The 21,622-nt window shown below is 47.9% G+C and overlaps 2 protein-coding genes across 3 annotated transcripts in view; one reads left to right on the top strand and one right to left on the bottom strand.

The window, feature by feature from the left end:
* Positions 1-1,373, top strand: part of LOC123127213 (double-stranded RNA-binding protein 4) — a 9,870-nt gene extending 8,497 nt beyond the window's left edge. Inside the window, exons 4-5 of one of the 2 annotated variants that reach the window (XM_044546793.1) lie at positions 120-296; positions 1,247-1,373. In XM_044546793.1, the coding sequence (XP_044402728.1) occupies positions 120-296; positions 1,247-1,341 (272 nt within the window). In that variant the 3' untranslated portion in view covers positions 1,342-1,373. Of the gene's footprint in view, positions 1-119; positions 543-1,246 lie in introns of those variants that run through there. The other variant, XM_044546792.1, reaches the window with a different exon arrangement.
* A 1,823-nt stretch (positions 1,374-3,196) lies between these two features.
* Positions 3,197-19,665, bottom strand: LOC123127211 (branched-chain-amino-acid aminotransferase-like protein 1). The gene is made up of 19 exons (XM_044546791.1): positions 19,362-19,665; positions 18,946-19,044; positions 18,301-18,372; positions 18,114-18,206; positions 17,838-17,975; positions 12,618-12,676; positions 12,396-12,498; positions 11,080-11,268; positions 10,875-10,975; positions 10,731-10,785; positions 10,437-10,523; positions 10,259-10,310; positions 9,653-9,738; positions 9,467-9,520; positions 9,273-9,356; positions 9,122-9,193; positions 8,112-8,192; positions 5,316-5,351; positions 3,197-3,727 (listed from the first exon to the last, which is right to left on the bottom strand). The coding sequence occupies exons 1-19, from the start codon at positions 19,455-19,457 to the stop codon at positions 3,599-3,601; spliced, it is 1,686 nt and encodes a 561-aa protein (XP_044402726.1). The 5' UTR covers positions 19,458-19,665; the 3' UTR covers positions 3,197-3,598.
* Between the last annotated feature and the right edge of the window lie 1,957 nt (positions 19,666-21,622).

The raw sequence follows: 21,622 nt of genomic DNA, 5'->3' as shown, positions 1-21,622 counted from the left end.
AGCTTTTACAAATGAACTTTGTAACACAAGAATGATATTGCATACCCAGTCATTTATTGTATTTGGAATTAGTAGCAGGCTTTTAGGAGTAGAACTAATTATTCACTATGTTGTTGCAGCTACAAAGAACACTTGTATGCATCAAATTGTCAGATCAAAGAAAGAGCTTATCATTGCCATCACATCTTCTGGGTTCAACAAAGAAAGAGGAGTTGTAAGCCAGGAAAACTGCAATGCTCCAACAAATGCAATTACTCCTATAAAATTTGTGCCTGCTGGTGAAGCTGCTGGTCTAACTGGAGAAATTTGGATATTTGCCACTTTCAATAAGTGGCTTCTCAAAATTGCCACTTTCAAGATTGGCTTCGTAAGATTGCCACTTAGCTCATCGACTCCTTGATTAGCATGCCATTTTGCTTTTTTTATTGATTCCCCTTTTCTGTTTTCATTTATATGCACCGGACAAGACCGAACTGCCCCTGAGGGTATGTACAGGTACTGATTATCCGTGTTTATTATGCATCTGGTATTCTCGTTCGACAGAGGTGAACCAGTGGCACAGTTCCTGGTCGTCAATAAGAACATCTGCTGAAGCAGCCCGCCGGCACCGGCCACTCGGCTGCTTGATGCTTTCTCCGCCTGACTGCCATTGCCGCTCGGCGCTCGCCCCGTCTCCCCGCACGCCATAGCTGCTCAGCCCACCCGTCCGCTCGGCCATTCGGGTGGGATGAGGAGACGTGCAAGGAGAGATCAATTGCTGCATGATTCTTGAACAAAGCAAGGATAATACTCAACATATTCCCGTCCAAAATCCATGCACGCGCGCGTCGGTGAGATCGGCGGCACACTGGATCTAAGCGATCCGCGGCACGGGACGTTGAGAATATCCGCGGCACGCGACGTCTAGACGATCCCCGGCACTCTGCATCAAGGAGATCGGTCAGGCACTCTGCATCGAGGAGATCCGTGAAGCAACACACACGATATTCTCGGCGGCTGATACGCTCACGTCCGCTTCAAGTGTCAACTGAAATTTGGATAGTACATGTATATGCATCAGTGGTAGTTTGGTCTTTTCCAATGCTCATAAATGGAAAAGGAAAATGAAAATCAATAAAAGGAGAAAGGTGGCATGATAATCAAGGAGCCAACGAACTGAGTGGCAATTGTGCGAAGCCAATGTTAAAAGTGGCAATTTTGAGAAACCACGTATTGAAAGTGGCAAATATCCAATTTTCTCGTCTAACTGCGGATCAAGGAGCGACCAACGTTCCTGAAGATGATCCATGTGCACAAGCTGTATCTGGCTCGGAAAAGCGCAAGAAGCACAGAAAGGTTTGATGAGAAGATTCTCACCCATCATAACATGAGGTATTTTTTTCTTTCAGTTTATACTATGTGTAAAATGACATTGTGGGATATCGTCCTTAATTTTCATCCTTGCTGCATCAAACCATGTGGCATGGATATCCCTCAAGTGTTAAAAAGAGCTTTAAGAGTTACAGCAACTAATAAAGTGTCTAATTAGCCATCATCATGTTACCCTTTAGGGCGTGGATGAGGCATGTCTTATCCAGGAATGCACGAATAAACACCACTTAATATTTATGGAAGTTCTTATAGTCATGTAACTATTGCAAATCTGCAAGGTCCCATCTCCTTTAAACATATTTGGAACATTGCAATTCATCTTCAAGGCTTGCCGTCTTGATCAAGATTACTAGCTGGGAAGATACTATTGTATATGCCAGTAAGTGTGCTAATTACTTAGGGAAATATTTTGTTTACTTCATTCATTTGAAGTGCTCAATTACCTTGTCCAAGACCAGCTGAAATATTATCTAAATGTACTCGGGCCCTTTGCCACAAAATCTGGTACAATTGGATCGAGTAATTCGCTGTTCTTCTAGCAATCTTGCTATCCCATATTTTGGCAGAAGTGCTCCTCCAGAGTGTTACACTGAACTGAGCTTAATTTATCGGCAGGTTTCATCGTCTATGGTGGTGGAAGTGAAGGGACTGCTGGTTATGTGGCGCTGTGTATGACATGTTTTTGGGCCATCGCTAGGATGCTTGTTGGAATGACGTTGAGTAAGGCATCCACTATCCGTATGTTTCCGTGATTAGCTTAGCTTGGTATCAGGAACTCAGGTTTCTATCGAAGTGGCTTTGCTATGTCGGGAACTCTGGATCTCTGTGATGTAACTTGTGGTTCGTCGTACCATTTCCAACCCGTGTTCGTGTCAGATCACTTGAGGATGTGTTTGGTTCAAGCAATATTACCCATCATCGCCGTAAACAAGTCACGTCACCGGACCAGCGACGACGTCGGTCCTCTCCGTATAGTCGAATAGGCTGTCATGCCCCAAAGTAGTGGATCAAGGGATTTGGGGATGAACTCGAGCTAGGGTTCAGATCTAGATAAGGGAAACAATACGAAATGGGGAATGAGTTAGCGGCGCTCGGCGGAGGCTATTGTATAGCCCGACAATGGTAGAAGATGAACAGTAGAAAGTGATGGTGAAACGTTACAGTAACTAGGCGAGCGAATGCGAGCCGTTGGATCTTCATGGCTGCACTTGATCTGGTCTGTCCGTTAACGGAACCTCAGTCTGTCTTAACCGAATGTGAGCGTGCCTGACATCGGCGGCGGTGGCTGCGGCTTTGATTCTCTCGTTGCGTATTCCGCTGGCATCCATGGCCTAGATGAGGCGGTGGAGGCCGGAGAGGAGTGTGTAGTAGCTGACTGGGAGGCCGGTGAAGCAGCCAGCGATGTGGTCGGCAATGGTGGAGCGGCCAAAGGTGCCTCCCAGCTCTGTGAGCGCATGCGCAGCTGGAAACGACATGGGAGAAAAGGTGAGAAATTGAGGCGACCACCATTTTCCCGTCCCTTGTGTGCTCTCTTTCCTCACCGTAACTCGATTCCTTTACAGGCACGAACGAAACAAAACAGGTATTTGCCCATTACCTCCCCTCCCTGTTTCCAGCGTGATCTAACTCCCTTACCGTTTGCGTTACCATCGTCTAATCCAAACACCTCCTTGTGTTTTTCCCTTTTGCCATTTCCCAGCATTACTTGGAAAGCTGGGAGACAGGGAGAAGCATGTGATAGTTGGTATATGTTGGTACCATGGATGTGCACGGACTTCACAACATCATCATAGTTCCAGTAAATTGATCGATGGATCGAAGAAAATCAAGCAGAAAATAAAACCGCATATAATATTCTATTTTCTGTTCTGTGTCCAGGATCAGCCACAGGTTCGGCGCACACAGGCACACAGTAAATCATGAATTCACAGACCCAGCCAGTATTTTTCGAATACTCAGTTTTCTGTCCGGTGTGCCACTTTCACTGGGTGCTTCTTTGAACGCTAGCTACTACTCCCTCCATCCGGAAATACCTGTCGGAGAAATAGATGTATCTAAACGTATTTTTAGTTCTAGATACATTCATTTTTACCCATTTCTACGACAAGTAATTCCGGATGGAGGGGTATTTATTATCATTACTCGAAACTGAACCCTGAAAGTTTGTCCATAGATAATAGGTGCCTTCTCCTTTTCAAAAGGACAAGAAGAATGTCTGCGCAAATGATTATGCCTCCGCATTCCTGGGAATTGTTACTCCCAACCCTGCTGTCAGGACTTTGTATGCGCTCTGGATTTGTCTTGTGACCAGACCGATTTTCCCATCACCAATTTCACGCCCGTCAATCATCACAACCTATTGCAAATCAGAATAGTGGCCATCTAATTAGAATCATAAAATACTTTTCCTTGAACAGGACAGTTCCTGTAAAACAAACTAGGATGCCCAAACCATGAGTTGCATAACACATCACAGGGAAATTTTGATCATTTGATCTGTTCATAGAAGTCGCATTGAAATGTTGCCTAATCTGTACTCATTTCAAAATTAAACAAATCACTGGGGTATTGGTCACAACCTATACCAAATGTTGGGCGCGGCCCTTTCTCAATCTCTCAGCTTATTGTTGGTGGACACACCCACACACCCACATGACCAGGTAGAACAGATGGGAAGGCAGGGAAGAGACCTGCCTGAGCAACAAATGCATTGTCTCACATGATGCTCATCAGCAACACATGCTGTGAGGCTACATCCTTACACGCACTTCTCTTATACGCACATGCATGACACACGTACATATGTGTTACATCCTGACACAAAGGCTTGCTACTACATCTTGGCCGGAAAGTGCATTTGGTGGCCGGGGTTTAGGGAGTCCCTTTTTTTCAGCTTAAAAACATTTTCTACACCTCAAAGAAATCTGAAAAAAATTATACACAAATATATATGTGTAGTGTATACATACAAAATTTTCATGAACATATATGTTCATATGTGATGTACACAAAAAAGACAAATACATAGATTGAAATGGGCTTTTGCTTTGTTGTATTTGGGCCAGATTTTTGTGTCTTGCGTAACTTGCAAATAATCGTATTATTTTATGAAAATATACATATACTTAGAGAACATGTATACGCATTTGTAGAAAAAAAAAGATTTTTTTCTGAAACTTTTAAATATATTTTGTTAAAAAAAGAGAGCTCCCTGGAGCCCGTCCTATAAAACGCTGCACTCTATCTTGGCTTGCTACTTAGATTCTCTCCATATGGGGTGCCCCTCCTTATATAGAGGTTTATACAGCGTTGTTCAGACACCACCATGCTACAGTATCGAACTGGACACTACTAATGCCTAGCTACTCCCTGTGCATAGGGCATGTATCATCAATTTAACTCGCTATATTTGTATTATATGTAACAAAAAATATATTTAGAAACTACATTCGCATATGTATCCAGTGATATGCTTTTGATGACATATAGCACATTATTAGTTAGTCAAATTGATGACCTACAACTACGCGCATGCCCTATGCACCGAGACGGATGGAGTAGCTTCCTTGCGTATTAAACTTTGCTTTTACTACTACTTGCTGCAGCTCTTTCTTACTCACTAAACAACTACTCCCTCCGTTCCTAAATATTTGTCTTTCTAGAGATTTCAACAAGTGACTACATACGGAGCAAAATGAGTGAATCTACACTCTAAAATATGTCTATATACATCCATATGTGGTAGTCCATTTGAAACCTCTAAAAAGACAAATATTTAGGAACGGGGGGAGTAGCAGTCAATTTTCTTTTTGACTACGCTCACTGCCATACTAGAGATGTCTTGCATCTTCTTGTCCAAGCCATAACAATATTAACTCCAACATGGTGGCAGTACAGAAATGGATAGAAAAACATGACCATATAGTGCAAAAAAGTCAGCTCACCGGTGTAATTTCACCCATTGTTCCGGTTGTCCACACCTGCATGTGAAAAACCACATTACCAGGGCAATAAATAGTGTATTTTAACTTACTGTAGTAGTTGAAAGTATGCAGCCTGCCTTATTATGGTAGTTCATAAAAAAGGAGAGGTGTTAATTTTGAAGTTCTTCTAAAAGAAACAGCCAAATTTGCACGATTTATTCTACACACGCATATGTCATGTAACTGAAACTTATAACTATAACTATAGCTATAGCATCATTTAGATTTATTAACATTAAAGAGGAAAGTAAAACCTGCACAAAAAGGAAAATAAGTAATTTCAAAATCTTAAAATGCTTAGTAATTGCTAACTTAGAAGTGGTCGAACTTCAAAACTTGATAACAAATGTCTGCCGCCTCAAAGTTCTCGTTCGACATGTTTGGCTGGTGGGCGGTAGCCTCATTGTCATTGAGGTCTGACCATACTAACCTCATCTCTCGTGTGTCCACATCGTCCCAATGTTATACGAACCTAAGATGTTAGTGTGGAATGTGCGCAGGCTCAATAATCGAGCTCGGTGTATGGGTGTTCGGAGCCTCGTCAGTTCAACAGGCACTTCCATTGTCTGTTTGCAGGAGACTAAGTTGGCAGTTGTAACCCCTACTATAGTTATGGAAGACTTTGGCGCGGATTTTGATGATTATTCTGCTTGCTGGCTACTGACACTCATGGGGGATTATTACAGTTGCGTGGATAGGTCGCACAGTTAAGCTGTGCAATGTCCACCTGGGCGACAACAGCGTCTCGGTTTTGGTCTCCCCCTTCGAGGGGAGGTTCTTGGTGGCTGACTCGTGTCTACGGACCACAGGAGGACACAGAGAGGATTGTTTTCCTTGCCGAGCTGCGAGATGGGTGATTTACCCGGCCAGGTCCCTAGGTTGTTTGTGGTGATTTCAACATGATTTACCATGACGAAGACAAGAGCAATGACTACCTGCACAGTCACATGATGGGAAGGTTTAGACGCTTCCTAAATACTGCAAGCTCAAGGAGCTACACTTGGTTGAATGAGTGTGGTGCCCCCACCTTGGTGAAGCTCGACAAGGTGTTCTACACAATAGATTGGGAGGACCTCCTCCCAAACTGCTGGTTGTAGTGTCTCCCCACTGTGATATCCGACCACTGTCCTCTACTCCTCGACTTTTCGGCACCGCCTGTGGGCCACCGCCGATTCTAGTTCAAGCGGTTCTGGACTAAGATGGATGGATTAGGGGAGATGGTGGCCACAGCCTGGACTGTGGCTCTCGGGGAGCCGGACCCCTATCATCGCATTACGGCTAGACTCAAATCCACGGCTTGCCAGCTGATGAGTTGGAGCTATAAGGCTAGTCATAGTGGGAAGTAACTTAGACTAGTAATATGTTACTAGTCTGTGTTACTACCTTCATAGTGGGTAGTAACATATATGTGGTATCATGCAAGCCTTCATTTATTTAGATGTAGACTCGTTTTGCCTTGGGGTACGTTATGTTACAAGCTAAGTTACTCCCACTATGACCAGCCTAAGAAGGTGGGCTGCGTCCGGGTGCAGCTCATGATGGCTTGCGAGCTCATTTTTCGGTTTGATGTGGCGGCAGAGTCCCGTTTCTCTCCGCTACGGAGTGCCAGCTTCAAGCCTGCCTCAAGCATGCCTACTTGGGCTTGGCTTCCCTCGAGCACACCATGGCTTGCCAGTGGGCCAAGATCGCCTGGGTTAGGGAGGGTGACGCCAACACGGTGTTCTTCCACCTGCATGCCTCATATCAGAAGCGGAAGAACGTGATCCACAATCTACAGGTTGATGGTGCGGTGGTTTTTGACCATGCAGCCATGGCTCAAGCTGCGTTTGATCGCTTCCTCTCCCTTTGGGTTCCTCAGAGGAGCGTGAGTTGTCCCGGGATCTTGATTTCTTTGGTTCTCGGGTGGAGGACTTTGCTGACCTTGAGGCGCCACTTACCGAGGAAGAGACTTGGGAGGTTGTGCGCAGCTCTCTTGGGAGAAGGCACCAGGGCCCAATGGTTTCACTGCGGAGTCCCTCCAATCATGTTGGGGGACGGTGAAGGCTGACTTCATGGCGGCCTTCGCTAAATTCTTTTCGCGTCAACAAGGCGGAGCACGACTGCCTCTTCGAGGAGCTGGAGACGGAGGACAAGAACGCACCAGAACAAAACGGCAACGATGCCTGCCTCGTTCATGCCGGAGCAGCATGATGACGATGCCTCCATAGATGGCCTCCGCCCTGCCCGCTGTCCGTGCTCCGCCTCTTTGGCATCGTCGTCAACAAGGCCACACAAATTTGGATGGCCTCTTTGACATCGTCGTCAGCTCCGCCTCGTCCGCGCTGGCCGCCAACGACGACGAGACCAGACCATCCGGCACGGGGTTCCTCAACCTCACCTCTTACAGGGGGTAGATTAGAATAGTTGTTTTTTTTAGTTGTTCTAGGGATCTTTTGCTATGTAAACTGTAACCCTGAAATCAATGAAAAATCTGTATCCGCTTTATATTAGGTGACTCCTCTTGGATGGCCTCCACCAAACCCGCTGTCCGCGTTGGAGATGCCCTAACATTCTTTTTCTATCAATGCATAGAGACGCAAACCTTTGCGTTTTCTCAAAAGAAAAATGCTTAGTAGTTTAAAACATACTTCTGCTATTTATCTTGTTTAGTTTAGTAGATAAGTGCACATTTCAGTATAAAGGATATTATACAGTTGCGAAGCAAAAAACCTCAGTAGAAGGACAAGATGAAAATGTCCATGACATAAAATATCTAACCTCATCTGCAGCATGAAATTCAGATAGACTAATTCGCCGTTCATGTAATACCAGGTTTTCTTTCACAACAAGATCCTTGACCTGATATTTTCATTCAATATGCAGAATATTAATTAGTAACTTCAATAAACAGGAAGATTGAGTTTTCTGTGGAACCATGTAAGTTCAGTTGTTCACCCTAGCAATGGGCACTATCGACTAATAAATTTCCTCTTCCATGCATGTAGGCAAACTTATCATATTTTATACATGTCATGATTTAGCAAAGCATATTCATCATATCTTCTACAAAATATAGCAATAGACAACCATCTTCTAGCGATAGACAAGCAAAGAATATTTATGCATATTCATGTCAAACGGAAAAAAAAAAGAACAGAAACCACTATCAAATAAGGCAACTGGGCAGAAGCTGCAGAACATATAGAGGAAGATGCTAAGGCTACAAAAATTGTGATGACTTTCCGCTTCAGTATTTCGAATATTCTACTTTTTGTTTCAAAGATAGTTTAGAGCATGTCCATAATTCAAGAATCTCATTGTCTCCATAAAGAGGAAACTGGTCCCTCTCCAAATTGTACTGGGTTCTGTTTACCAAAGTGAGAAAAGACCGTTTATCTGATTGCCATAATTCATAAGAGTATATCAAACCCATATGTTCTCTTACCATGAGCAGATCGTATCCACTGGGCTGGGTAAATATAGGTATTTTTAATCAAGAATTCAAGATTTGCTTTTGCTTAAATGTGTTCTTTATATAGTAATTCGACATATTGCACCAGAACGCCATTTACTAGACCGATAAGAATCAAAAGGATCGAACTATGTATTTGTTGCTTGTATGTGAATCTTCCAGTGAATATCTAGTTGTATGAAGTACTGGTTCATGATATGAGTTGGGTACTGCTAAACAGTATTGGCACAGAACAAAACATGCCATTTCAAATTGGTGGGAACCACTTCTGTAGATTGGCTCCAATTATTTCCAGGTGGAAGATGAATAGGCTTACAGTTGCACGGGTAATTCCTGGAAGGCAGTAGTCCGCATGAGGTGTCAATACAATGCCCTTCTTAACCATAAACTGCAGTTAATGCACAAGCACTTTAAGAAAACCATATGGCGAATATTGAGCTATTTGAACTGATCCTAATTGCACGTACTATGTTTGTTGCATTTGTTTCTGATACAAAACCATCTTGATCTAGCATGATAGCATCCTCAGCCTGTGCAAGATTACCTTCTATCTGCATAGAAGCAATAGTGTTTGAGGCCCATTGCAATTTCCAATGCCTTCATTTTAGATAAGATTCAAGGAGCTTGCTAGATTAGAGCTTCAAATCTTAAGATAAATGACCTTTGCCAGAATGTTGTTAATAAGATTGTTGTGATGTATCTTCGAATCTACGCTCTGAAACAAGTCATGGAAACAACCAAGGTCAACATTTGTTCAATAAAGAGATAATAAAAGAAGCTTCATACAAAAATAGAACAGATGAGAAACCAAAAGCCAAATTGTAAAGAAGTAGGTACTGAGTCTTACATTTGGAGAATTACGACGTGTGGCGGCAGTTACCAACTTTATCCCATGTGAGTTATCATAAACTGGTGGTTTCCACTCTGCAAGTACTGAAAAAGACCAAATATAAGGTCTTACCATTATTAAGTCAACCTAGTCTTCCAATGACAATTGACTGGACCAAATAGTCATAACGGCCCACATCATTTCAAACAATAAAGTACAGCAAACATGCCGACAGTAAACCACAACCAGGCAGTCACCATTTACGAGTCATTATATTTTGGATGAAACTCAGTGAATCGACTCGTATGGTCTTACACGCCAACACTGATTGCTAGTCACAAGAGATGATTACAGAATAGGATAATACTCCATCCGCTTCTAAATATAAGACCTTTTGGAGATTCTAATGCAGACTACGTGCGGATGTATATAGACATATTTTAGAATGTGGATTCACTCATTTTGCTATGAATGTAGTCCATACTGGAATCTCTAAAAAGGTTTATATTCAGGAACGGAGGGAGTATAATTTAGTCAGAAACCAGAAAATAACAAACATGATGTACAGATTTAAGCACAAAAAACACAATCAAGTAAAAAAAAGTGGGATCAAAATGTGAATACCAATCAAGACACACCCATATAGATTGAAAGTTGGACTCATTCCAGATGTCACCTACAGTTAAGGCAGGCAGTGCACAAAACGGGTAAGTAGGTCATGGGAAGAAGATTGCAAACTCACACTGTAGAAAAGTGGAAGTGACAATACTGATGAGTAATGAATCTATATCTATAGTAATACCTTCTTCCCACGGGTGAGAGTGAGCCTTATATGTGCATTATTGAACATCCCATTTGCGTTAAGAGTCTTAAATATTGCATCCTTAATCTGCATTAAAACACGTGCATACCAAACACTCAGTTCAGTAGTTCAAACTTCAAAGTGAGCCTTCAGCAATCCTCTTAAATGAAAATTGGGAAACACATTAGTATTTTAAACCTAAACAAAAAGATGCCTACCAAACAAGCAGCTACATGGTTCTTTCTTGCAATACTATAAATAACAAGTGGGAAGCATGTAAGTAGAAGTAGTTACCCAATCACGACTGGGCACATTGCTGAAGGCCATAGCTTTTGTAGAATCAAACAATCTAGAAGAGAATAATAAAGAGGGTTACTGCATAGTAGATCATAAGCAGAAAAGATATGGCAAGCCAAATAAAATATAGAAGTACTGTACCTATCCAAGTGTTCTTCAAGTTTGAATACTTTCCCATCATATATACGCAATCCTTCCCACACAGCATCCCCTCCTTGTACAACTGAATCAAACACTGAAACCTTTACATCACAGATGATTAGAAAAAAGAATTGGGAGAACTGATCAAGTGTGACCAGTTTAATGTTGCAATGCTGATTAAATAGCAAAAGTTACGAGTGCATACCCTTGCACTATCACGTGGCAAAAGTTCATCTCCAACCCAAACAAGAATTTTTTTATTTTCTGGTACAGGAAGAGGAGGATCAGGCGGTGGTGGCAGCAGGGATCCTGTTGTTCTCCGTACCTGGCGCTTCAGCATATTGTAGAAGGGCAAGCTTTGCTCAAGTAGGTCATACAATGCAAATGGAAAAGTCTGCAATCAAATAAGGTCAATGTTAACAATAAGACATGTTTTAATTGCCAAGCACATCGAAGCAAGATGAAGTCAATTGTATCTTGATAACTAGAGCAAGTCCAACAGCTCTTCTAAAATACACCCCTATATCTCCATATAGGCGCTCCTCTAAAAAGATTCCTCCAGTAAATTTTGCCCAAGTTTCAGGAGAACCAACTAATATCATCCCCTATGTTACTCTCTAATTAGATAAATATACGTCCTTCGTTCCGTATTAATTGACGTTTTGGAAAACATCGAACAGATTTAGGAAAGTGGTAAAATCCCTTTGCTGTCCCTTACTAATCCTAAAAACGAATCCAGCACCCCAAAATTGGAAACAGAGGAGGGGAAATGTGTGAGAAGTGGGGTGACCAGAGAGAGTGAGGGGCAAATTTGGAAACTTGCGGAAAATGCTAAGTGTAGTGCGCTAGGACGTCAATTAATTAAAAAAAAAGAGTTTGAGGCCAGGACGTCAAATAATATGGAATGGAGGGAGTATTATATATGTTGGTCCCATCTATCATAAAGATGAGAAAAAATATAGGGGACACCGAGAAAGCCAGCAAACGCGATCCTGAGCAAGATATAGGGGCGCCCCTGAAATGAGGAAGGTGATAGGAGAACTGCTGAAGTACCGTTTTTCTCACCTTCTTCCCTTTGTTGGGTCTAGGAGACAACTTCTTTTAAAAGGAATGGGATTCATTAAAAGGGTTAAATGCAATACCTAACCTTCTCATAAATACACCGGCTACTCTGTACACCTGAAGGAACTACAATAAGGCTTTATGGCCAGAGGTAATAATTATTAGGCTTAGTTTTTGGTTGCTGAACTGTTCTGTGTTGTGCTTATTTATAATCTGCTGTGGAAAACTTGACATGGAAATAGGCGAAAGCAGGTCAAACAAACTCTCAAATAGGAAAAGCGGGTGGGATAAACGTGATTATGAGAATCCATCGCAATGTCAAACGCAGCCTTTGTGTCCATGTTTTTTAGTATGTCCTTTCTGATACAAGTATGACTGACTAAATATGCAAAGTTAGCTAGCATAGAAGTACTAATAAATTACTGGAAATCAAGAGAGAGACGTTTGATGCATGCTTACCATAGGGTAACGACGGGATTTCGAGAAGCCCGTAGATGTATGTACACTTTCATACCACCAGGGGGCCCAAATACCATCAAAGTCCCTTGGGCCAGCTTTCCATCTACAAGTTAGAAGCAATCCAAATGGTTTAAGAAAGCACACCACCTTCTTACTATGTGTGCTCTAAGCGAAAAACTAGGACAATGAAACCTATTTAATTCTTATGCACAACCCGCATACTTGAGCATTTGTGGCTGGAAAGGAATACCCAGGTCCTCACAGAGTCCACTCAAGACGGCCTGCATTGGACGGGTAAACAAACTGCATTGAATTGGATTGCATTTTGCAAATGTAGTTATTATACAGTGAAGCAATGTTATTACCATTAAAATGCCTTCATGCATTAAAATGTTTAAATGTAATAAACATGGAAACTACTGCATACATCATGATTGCAAACCATAAAAACTGAAGTGAATTCAAATTTACCAGTTCGGTGTTTAGTAATCCTAATAGTTTGAAGCTGCACTATCAGGCCCTTCAAGGCACTGCTACACGATAATAATAGATGATTTATGAACAAACTCAAAATTTTCCATTTGGTAAATATCCTAATAGCTTGAGGATTTCGAGAAAACGCAAATGGCCTTTGCGTTTCATTGCATTGGAAAGAGAGGGTATTTACATCCTCGTAGGAGGCGGTTAGTACACACAGACAACAGAGGCTCAGTGCACGTCCCAGGATGATGGCAAAACGACCCTGAGCCCTTGAGCTCCAGCCTTTGCCCAACATCTGGTCTTTGATCCTGTCTACAAGCTCGTTCAGCGATGGGTTCACATGGTCGAAAACACACGCATTTCTATGCTTCCAGATCATCCACGGTACCAAAAGTGCCACAGATTTGAGCGCCTTGCGGAGCGCTGGTGGTGTGTATTCCTTTGCGCGCAGCCACCAATCCATGAGCGAGCCGTCGTGCTCGGGCGCCGGCGCCGGCAAGCGCAGCCAAGATAAGACCTCCTGCCATGTCTGCTTAGTGAATGGGCATGTGAGCATCAGATGCCCGATCGTCTCCGGTTCCTGATCGCACAGAAGGCACCGCGGGTGATGTTGCAGGCCACGGCGTGCGAGTCTCTCCGCGGTCCAACAGCGATCTTGACATGCCAGCCAGTGGAAGAATTTCACCTTGGACGGTGCCCAGCTCCTCCAAATGAGCTTCCAGGAGTGGCAGCCCGTCGCGCCCTGGAAAGTTGCCCGGTAGAAAGACTGGGCGGTGTAGACGCCGCTGGCTGTCCAGCTCCAGAGCAGCCTGTCCGGCTCATTGGACAGCTCGACATGTTGCACTAAGTGCCAGAGCTGAAGGTACTGTCCAATCTCCGGGAGGCCTAGCAGGCCATGGATGTCACGTGCCCAACTATTGCCGGCCAGGGCCTCCGCCACCGTTCTAGATTTTTGACGTTGCTTGGGGATGCACTTGAGGAGCCTAGGCGCAAGCTCGCGGACGGATTGGCCACCAAGCCAGCGATCCTCCCAGAACAGGGCTGTCCTGCCGTCTCCAATGGCCATAGTCGTGGAGGCGTAAAAGAGCGCACGCTCCTCCGTCGTAAATTGCGTGTCCAGCCCCTGCCAGGCTCGAGTAGTGTCCGTGCGCGTGAGCCATAGCCAGCGCAGCCGAAGTGATAGCCCCGTGCGCTCGAGGTCCCGGATGCCAAGGCCGCCATATTCAAGCGGACGGCAAACCTTACGCCAGTTGACGTGGCAATGTCCACCGTGGGCATCCGCGCGGCCGGCCCAAAGAAACCCGCGCTGAATCTTCTCTAATTGCTTCAGGGTTTTCCTTGGGGGCGCAAGCGCTAGCAGTTGATGGATCGGTATTGCATTAAGCACCGATTTGACGAGAGCTAGCCGTCCCGCTTTGTTCATCAGCCAAGCTTTCCAGGAAGGCAGCCGGCCCGCCACCGCGTCGACGAGGGGTTGCAGCTGTGCTGCGGATGGGCGGTGAGTGGAGAGCGGGATGCCCAGGTAAGTAACCGGCAAGGCCATGACGGGGCACCCGAGTGGCTCCAGCAGCCCCACTTCGTAGTCGCCGGCGTGAAGGATCGTGGCCGAGCTCTTGGCGTAGTTCACACGGAGCCCAGAAGCCGTACCGAACACGTCCAGGATGCCTTTGACAGCGGCGATCTCCTCAGTAGTGGCATGGCAGAACATCATCACATCATCGGCGTAAAGAGAGATCGCCGGGATGGCTCGTCGGGGATGCAGCTGCTGAAGGATGCCGGTCTGTAGGGCGTGTCGCATCAGCCTCCCAAGGGTGTCCACCGCCAGCACGAAGAGTTGTGGGGAGGTGGAGTCACCTTGTCGTAGGCCGCGCCGGTGCCAGATTGGCGGGCCGGGAACTCCATTGATCATGACCCGCGTGCTTGCCGAGGAGAGCAGAATGGCCATCCACTCCCGGAATCGGTCCCCAAATCCATACTTGCGCAGCACCTCAAAGAGGAAGGGCCACGAGATGGAGTCGAAGGCACGTGTGAGGTCGAGCTTGAGCATGATCCTGGGTGCGCCAAGTTGGTGCAGCATCTTGAGGGACTGCCGGACTAGGACGAAGTTGTCATGGAGGCTGCGCCCGGCAATGAATGCATTTTGGTTGCTGCTTACAAGGGTATCCAGCTTGGGGGCGAGGCGCAACGACGGGACCTTCGAGACGATCTTGGCCACAATGTGGATCAGGCATATCGGCCGGTAGTCACCAAGCGTGTGGGCGTCCGCGCGCTTAGGCAGCAGGGTCAGCAGCGCTTGGTTAAGCTTGCTGAACCCGCGGCCGCGCAGCGTGTAAAGCAGCTCGAAAACGTCCCATATGTCATGGCGAATGATGCTCCAGCAGGCACGCAGAAACTCCGCGGTGAATCCATCCGGTCCAGGCGCTTTACGCGCCGGCATGCGTTTGACCGCCTCCCAAATCTCCTCCTGGCTGAAGGGCACGTCTAGGCATGCAAGGTCGCTGGGCTCAATGAGCTGGGAGAGATCCAGCGTGTGCGCCCGGTCCACAGCGGTGCCCAGCAGGCCATCAAAATGCGAGAACGCTGCGTTGGCCATTTCCTCATGAGCCGTGAGCACATGCCCGTGGACGGCAAGGCTGTATATGCGGTTCTTCTGTCGCCGATAGGAGCATTGCCGGTGGAAGAAGCTCATGTTGGCGTCGCCGTCCTTGAGAGACGCGATACGGGCGCGCTGCCTGGCGATTGTGCGCTCCAAGGATGCCATGCCGAGGTAGGCGACCTTGAGCTGCTTGCGGAGCCATTCCTCCGGAGGGGAGAGCGCCCGGTCCTCCCGTGCTTTGTCGAAGCGCAAGATCAGCTCGCGGGATATGGCCAGCTTTTCCCGTATGTTGCCCGTGGACTTGGCGCTCCAACTCGATAAGCGTCGAGCAGTGGCCTGGAGACGCTTGACCAGCCGCCGGAAAGGGTCGTCGTCATGCGCGGAGCTCCAAGCCGCGGCAACGGTGTCGTGGAAGCCGTCAAGCCTAAGCCAATAGTCCTCAAAGTGGAAGCGTTTGTGCGCCACCGGCATGGGGGAGCAATCCAGCAGCAGCGGACAGTGGTCCGACACGACCGAAGCAAGGCACCGGAGATGGCATTCGCCGTGCGCATCCTCCCAGTCCGATGTGCAAAGGACGCGGTCAAGGTGCACTAGCGTGGGCGGCGATTGCTCATTCGACCACGTGAAGCGACGCCCGTTGAGATAGATCTCCTTCAAGGCGAGGTCGTTGATGGCGCGGCGAAACCTTCCCATCATGCGCTGGTGCAGGCCACCCATGTTTTTGTCCTCCGTGCGGTATATGAGGTTGAAGTCACCACATAGCATCCATGGGCCGGGGCATGCCGCCCGAATGTCGCGCAGCTCCTGGAGGAACAGAATTTTATCCGCGTCATCTTGGGGTCCGTAGACCGTCGTGAGCCACCACGGCGTCCCAGAGGCCACGGATACCTTGGCCGTGAGCGCATTCTGGGTGAGCAACGGATCGGAGATCGTGATAGCCCTGCTCTTCCAGGCTAGAAGGATACCGCCCCGCGTGCCATCAGCCGGCAGGTACGTGTAGTCGTCAAACTCGGAGCCGAGAATGTCAAGCACAATGGGCGAGTAGATCAAAGCCATCTTAGTTTCCTGAATGCATACAATGGATGCTCCGGTAGTGCCCAACAGAGAGCGGATGGCACAACGTCGTGCACGCGAGTTGAGGCTGCGTACATTCCAAACCGCGATTTTTAGTTCGTGATCCATGAACAGGAGGTCGACGATGGATGGCCTGCGGGCCTAGCTGTCGCCGGCAGCGGCCGCGGCCGTGCGCGTGGGGGAGGCGAAGCACGCTGGGATCTCCCGATCGACCAGGGCAGCGATTGACTTCAGCACGGACAGGGGGATTGGTGCCGCGAACATGTCGTCGTAGGCCTTCATCTCGATGGCTGTGATCTTTTGGTTGGTGCCTACAATCCCCAGGTTGCGGAGGATCTGCACGCGCGCCCTCCGTTCAGCCGTCGGCGGCGCCGCCAGGGGTGTGGCCGCAATCGCGGAGCGTCCTCGCCGTGGGGCAAAGCAGAGGGGACGACGTGGCCGCTTCCCGGGAGTCGGCAGCGACGCGCTGATGTGCTTCGTGGCCGCGGCCAGAAACTCGCCAAGCGTCCAAACCTGCTGCGTGGTTGTGCGGCTGCGAGATCGCCGCATCGTGATCGGCGGCGAGGCGAACCGTCCAGATGCCGGAGAGCGTGGTTCAGGTACAGGCGATCGCTGATCAGTGTTGGGCGCCGGCGTGGAGGATCCCCAGGGTCGCTGCAGGATCGAAACTGTCCTCTGGGCCTCGGCCTCCTGTGCCCCAACGGCCACTGGCCCGGCAACAGCCTCCATGGAAGACATGGCTTGGGGGTCAGGTACAGCATGTAGCGGCCCGGCCCCGTTTGGCCCAATTGGCCTGGTTCGGCCGGCGGTGTCTGTTCTTGCGGCGTGACTGCTGGAACCCGTCCGCGTCGAGAGCGGCACCGCCGGAAACGCGGTGGATCTCCGAGCGGGGGCCGAGGCGCTGCCTGGCGGGCACGCGGGCGGCCGGCGAGGTGCGGCTAGGGCCCCTGGTCGCCGGCGGCGCAGCGGGTGCCGGCGGGATGAGCACGACGTCCCGGAAGGAACGCGCCGAGGACTCGCTCTCCGAGCTGAGCCAGCGGTCAACTGAGGACACGCGCTCGCCGGAGAGGGTCGCCCGGCGGTCGGCGGAGGCGTCGCTTGGGGCCTCCATGGCAGGGAGGAGGGGAGAGGGGAGCTAGGGGTGGGCAGCTTGAGGATTTCAATGCCAGATTCTTCCAAGCAACCTACCAAACAGTAACCGCAGATCATATGCATACATTTATATTATTATTTGGTGCGATGGATAATCACCACAAAGATAAAACCATTCAGACAACCAATAACAGATTTACCTCAGGATCTCTTCGGAGATCATCTGCATCTATCACAGGTGGAGGGCTCCCAAGCTCACACAACTCACTGTATATTGCAACAAGTTCTGCTACACCGAGCTCCAGGAAGGATGGTGGAACAACTTTATCAAATGATGGCTGAGGTATATGGATTGCTATTATCAGGAGGTTATATGTTTCGAATATGCAAAGCATAGGGAAAGAGTAGCTCGTGCTGAATTAGCAAGAAATTAGGAACATGCATGAGTGTTACACAGAGAAATGGGGGGCACATACCAGGATATTCATAGGGTTACGTATTAATATGAAATGTTTTCCCTTCTTCATCAGGTCACCTGTGAGATTAGGGAGGCGCTGCTTCGCAATGTGCTACACATGAAAAATAATCAAGAGAGCAATGAATAATGGCGTAATAATTAATCTATAGAGGTATGCGCTGACACTTTAAGAATTGAAGTTGCACCTTGCAGTAACGATATGCTTTCTCTCCTGGTCCAAAAATCACTTCTTTGACAACTTTGTTGCCATCTGGATCCTGCACTGGAAATGCTCAAATGTCTGAACTATACACAAGGCAGCATTCACATAGTATTATCAGAATTGACGGTATGCAAGAGATGTAAACAGGAATATGGTGCACCACAGCATTTTCCACATTAAATGGAAATGGATTAATAAGACAATGAGAATTTTCCTCTTAAATGGTCCTAAAGCCAGACAATAACTCGACACCAAATTAATATATGTTCAATTAGTAGCATCTACATAAAGAGCTCCTGCCGTCTTTCAGGGAAAAAGAAGGATGAAAATCCATATAAAGATAGTGCAGTCTATATAAAGTAATCCCTCCGTTCCGAATTACTTGTCGCAGGTATGGATGTATCTAGATGTATTTTAGTTCTAGATACATCCATTTCTGCGACGAGTAATTTGGAACGGAGGGAGTACGTATAACCAAAAACCAGTTTCCCATTTCTCAACCAGCTCATTGGCTCAAACCAAACCCTGATTCCGGATCAATCGAGGTCACTGTGGCATTGGGTGAATAACAGCAGCAAATCATTTATGGCTATAACAACAGACAACTCAAGCATGGTTCAAGTCTTACCATTTTAGAGAGAAGCTCCTGGCGGTAGGGCCTGTCAACACCAGTGACACGCAGGAAATTAGCGTAGAGAGGCTCGTCAAGCACATCCATGTCATCCCTCTGGAGCAAGGCAAAAGGAAAGATAGAGAGTTAAAAAAAATTCGACATGTCGTGTACCAACAGGGAGAGCGGGCGTGACGATTTTTAGCTGTAAGCGGCTTAATCTACTTGTTGCATTAATAAGCCACAAGTTGCAGTGTTATTCAGGGCGAAACGGGTTGCATTAATAAACACACGAGCATTGGGTTTGGACGCCCCTAATCTCCTCTCCCGTACGTGTTCTCCCTCGGAATTCGCAGGCGGAGCTAATAAGGAAGTGGCGAGAGGTCGATTCGCGCGTGCGGAGGAGGATTGGGGCGGAGGCGAGGCTCTCTCACCTCGGAGAAGGAATACATGAGGCTGGTGCTGAGGGAGCGCGGCGCCGACCACGCGTGGATCACCGCCGGCTCCACCCCCTCCGGCGGCGACGCCATCCGCTCGGAGTCGGAGCTGGCACTCTGCGTCTCGGACGGGACTCGGAGGGAGTCTTCTTTCCCTGGGTTCGCTGGGATTCTTCTGATCCGATGAGGAGATTAGACGAGGGCTACCCAACAGTGGGCAGTGGCGATATGGTGTGAGTGACCTGCTGGTGCATCAGAGAGAGAGAGAGAGAGTAAAGAATGGGCCGATGGCGTGTCACTTGTCAACTTGCGCATACGGACAAGTTCATTCTGCGTCATCGCAGCTTTGCCTACACGTTGACACTACAAGGGTGTTGTGCTTAGAGCACGTACAATGATGACGTATAGATACATATGCCTCATGATAAAAAGTAATTTGAGATATCTACATTAACTTTTTCTCTCCAATGCAAGTAATCACTAAGGGCATGGCCAATGCTCCAATATGGACAGATGCTCTAGCACGCCATGTAGGTTCGGATAGCCGAGCTTAGCAAAAGGTGTAGCTTGCAGAGATAAGTGGGATCCTGCAGAAGAGGCCGGCTCTCCCCTGACAAAAGTGCAGACGCTGCCAATGAGGGAGGGTTGGACATCACCGTACTAACTTTAACAGGACAAGCCTACTCTATGGTGAATAGGAAAAGGCTGCCAACCCTGAGAACAATACCACTGCTTTCATTGGACGAAGGTAGAATTAGACAGTGGCTTTAGTTACTTTTATCTACGTGAAACGTTGGGGCAGCGGTGTGGTGCTGCCCTCATTGTACATGCTCTAATGGGTCTCATTAAGAAATAGAAAATAAAGACTCTAGTACTCATACATCTCTACTTTTCACTCCAACCTTTTCAGCTTCTGTCATCGGACCACATTTTTTCTTTTCAAGCACCCACCTCTTGGAGAGGATCCCGCTTCCCTATCCGAACCTACTTTACGTCATATCCAATCCTACATGGCATGTGAGGCATCACCTTGAGGCTATGCATTGTACATGCACTTAGAGCATCTCCAGCCGCGCCCCTAACAGGCCCTTCCCATGCGTTTTTTCCGTGTCGACGCACAAAAATCGGCCCAGTCGCGTCCCCAGGAGCCTGTTTTTCGCCGGTTTGGGCCGAAACTGGCGCCGGCGGACCCAGGCCGAACCCGGCGCGCTCGGGAGCGCCGGGGCGAGCGGTTTTGGCGCGAAAGAGCCGTGGGCCAGTAGCATCAGCGACACCGCGCCTCGTCTTCCCCCAAAACGCCTCGGTTTCCCCCAGGGAATCAATGGCAAGGCTGCCGCCGGTCAGCCTTGCCATTGATTCCTCACGGGTGGCGCGGCGACGCCTTCCCTCTTGCCATGTGTACACACGACGGGGAGCTATAAAACCAGCGGCTTCCCCTCGCCGCTGGCCGCACCAGCCCGAGCCCAAAACCAGCTGTCGATCTTTGCCTCTCTCCCGTCCGCCGCCGAGCTCTGCCTATCTCCCCTTCCTCCCCTTCCCTTCCCTCAGCGATGGCCGAGCGCTTCCCCGGCGACGCGGCAGCGGCCAACGGCTTCGGCCGTCGCTCGCTCTAGGAGTGGGAGGCGTACCTCCTGTTCAAGGCCAACATCCCGGCGCCGCCGGACATGCGCGTCGGGCCGACGGGGTGGAGGCTCAGCAACGGGGGTGTCCCTATCCCCCCGGTGCCCGACGTCGATGCGCGCCCCGGCATCTTCGCCGCCAAGGTTGACCGCGTGCGGGCGTCTCTGGCGGAGGAGCAACGCGCCCTCCCTAGTACGCCGCCGACAACCACGCGTCATGGGCGGCGTACTTCCAGCGCCGGCAGGCGCAGCAGCTGGCGTCCACGAAAGGGGCGCCGGTGGTGGGCGGCGTGAAGAATAGCGACGGGCATCGCATCTAGTGGGGCATCCTCGGCCGCACACTCCACAAGGCGCTGGCATACTGAAGGAAATATGCCCTAGAGGCAATAATAAGTTATTATTTATTTCCTTATTTCATGATAAATGTTTATTATTCATGCTAGAATTGTATTAACCGGAAACATAATACATGTGTGAATACATAGACAAACATAGTGTCACTAGTATGCCTCTACTTGACTAGCTCATTGATCAAAGATGGTTAAGTTTCCTAACCATACACATGAGTTGTTATTTGATCAACGGGATCACATCATTAGGAGAATGATGTGATTGACTTGACCCATTTTTTTAGCTTAG

Source organism: Triticum aestivum, chromosome 6A (genome assembly GCF_018294505.1).
Source record: "Triticum aestivum cultivar Chinese Spring chromosome 6A, IWGSC CS RefSeq v2.1, whole genome shotgun sequence".
Lineage (NCBI taxonomy): Eukaryota > Viridiplantae > Streptophyta > Magnoliopsida > Poales > Poaceae > Triticum > Triticum aestivum.
Note: the sequence above shows the minus strand (reverse complement) of the source record. Positions and strands in the feature narration are given on the sequence as shown.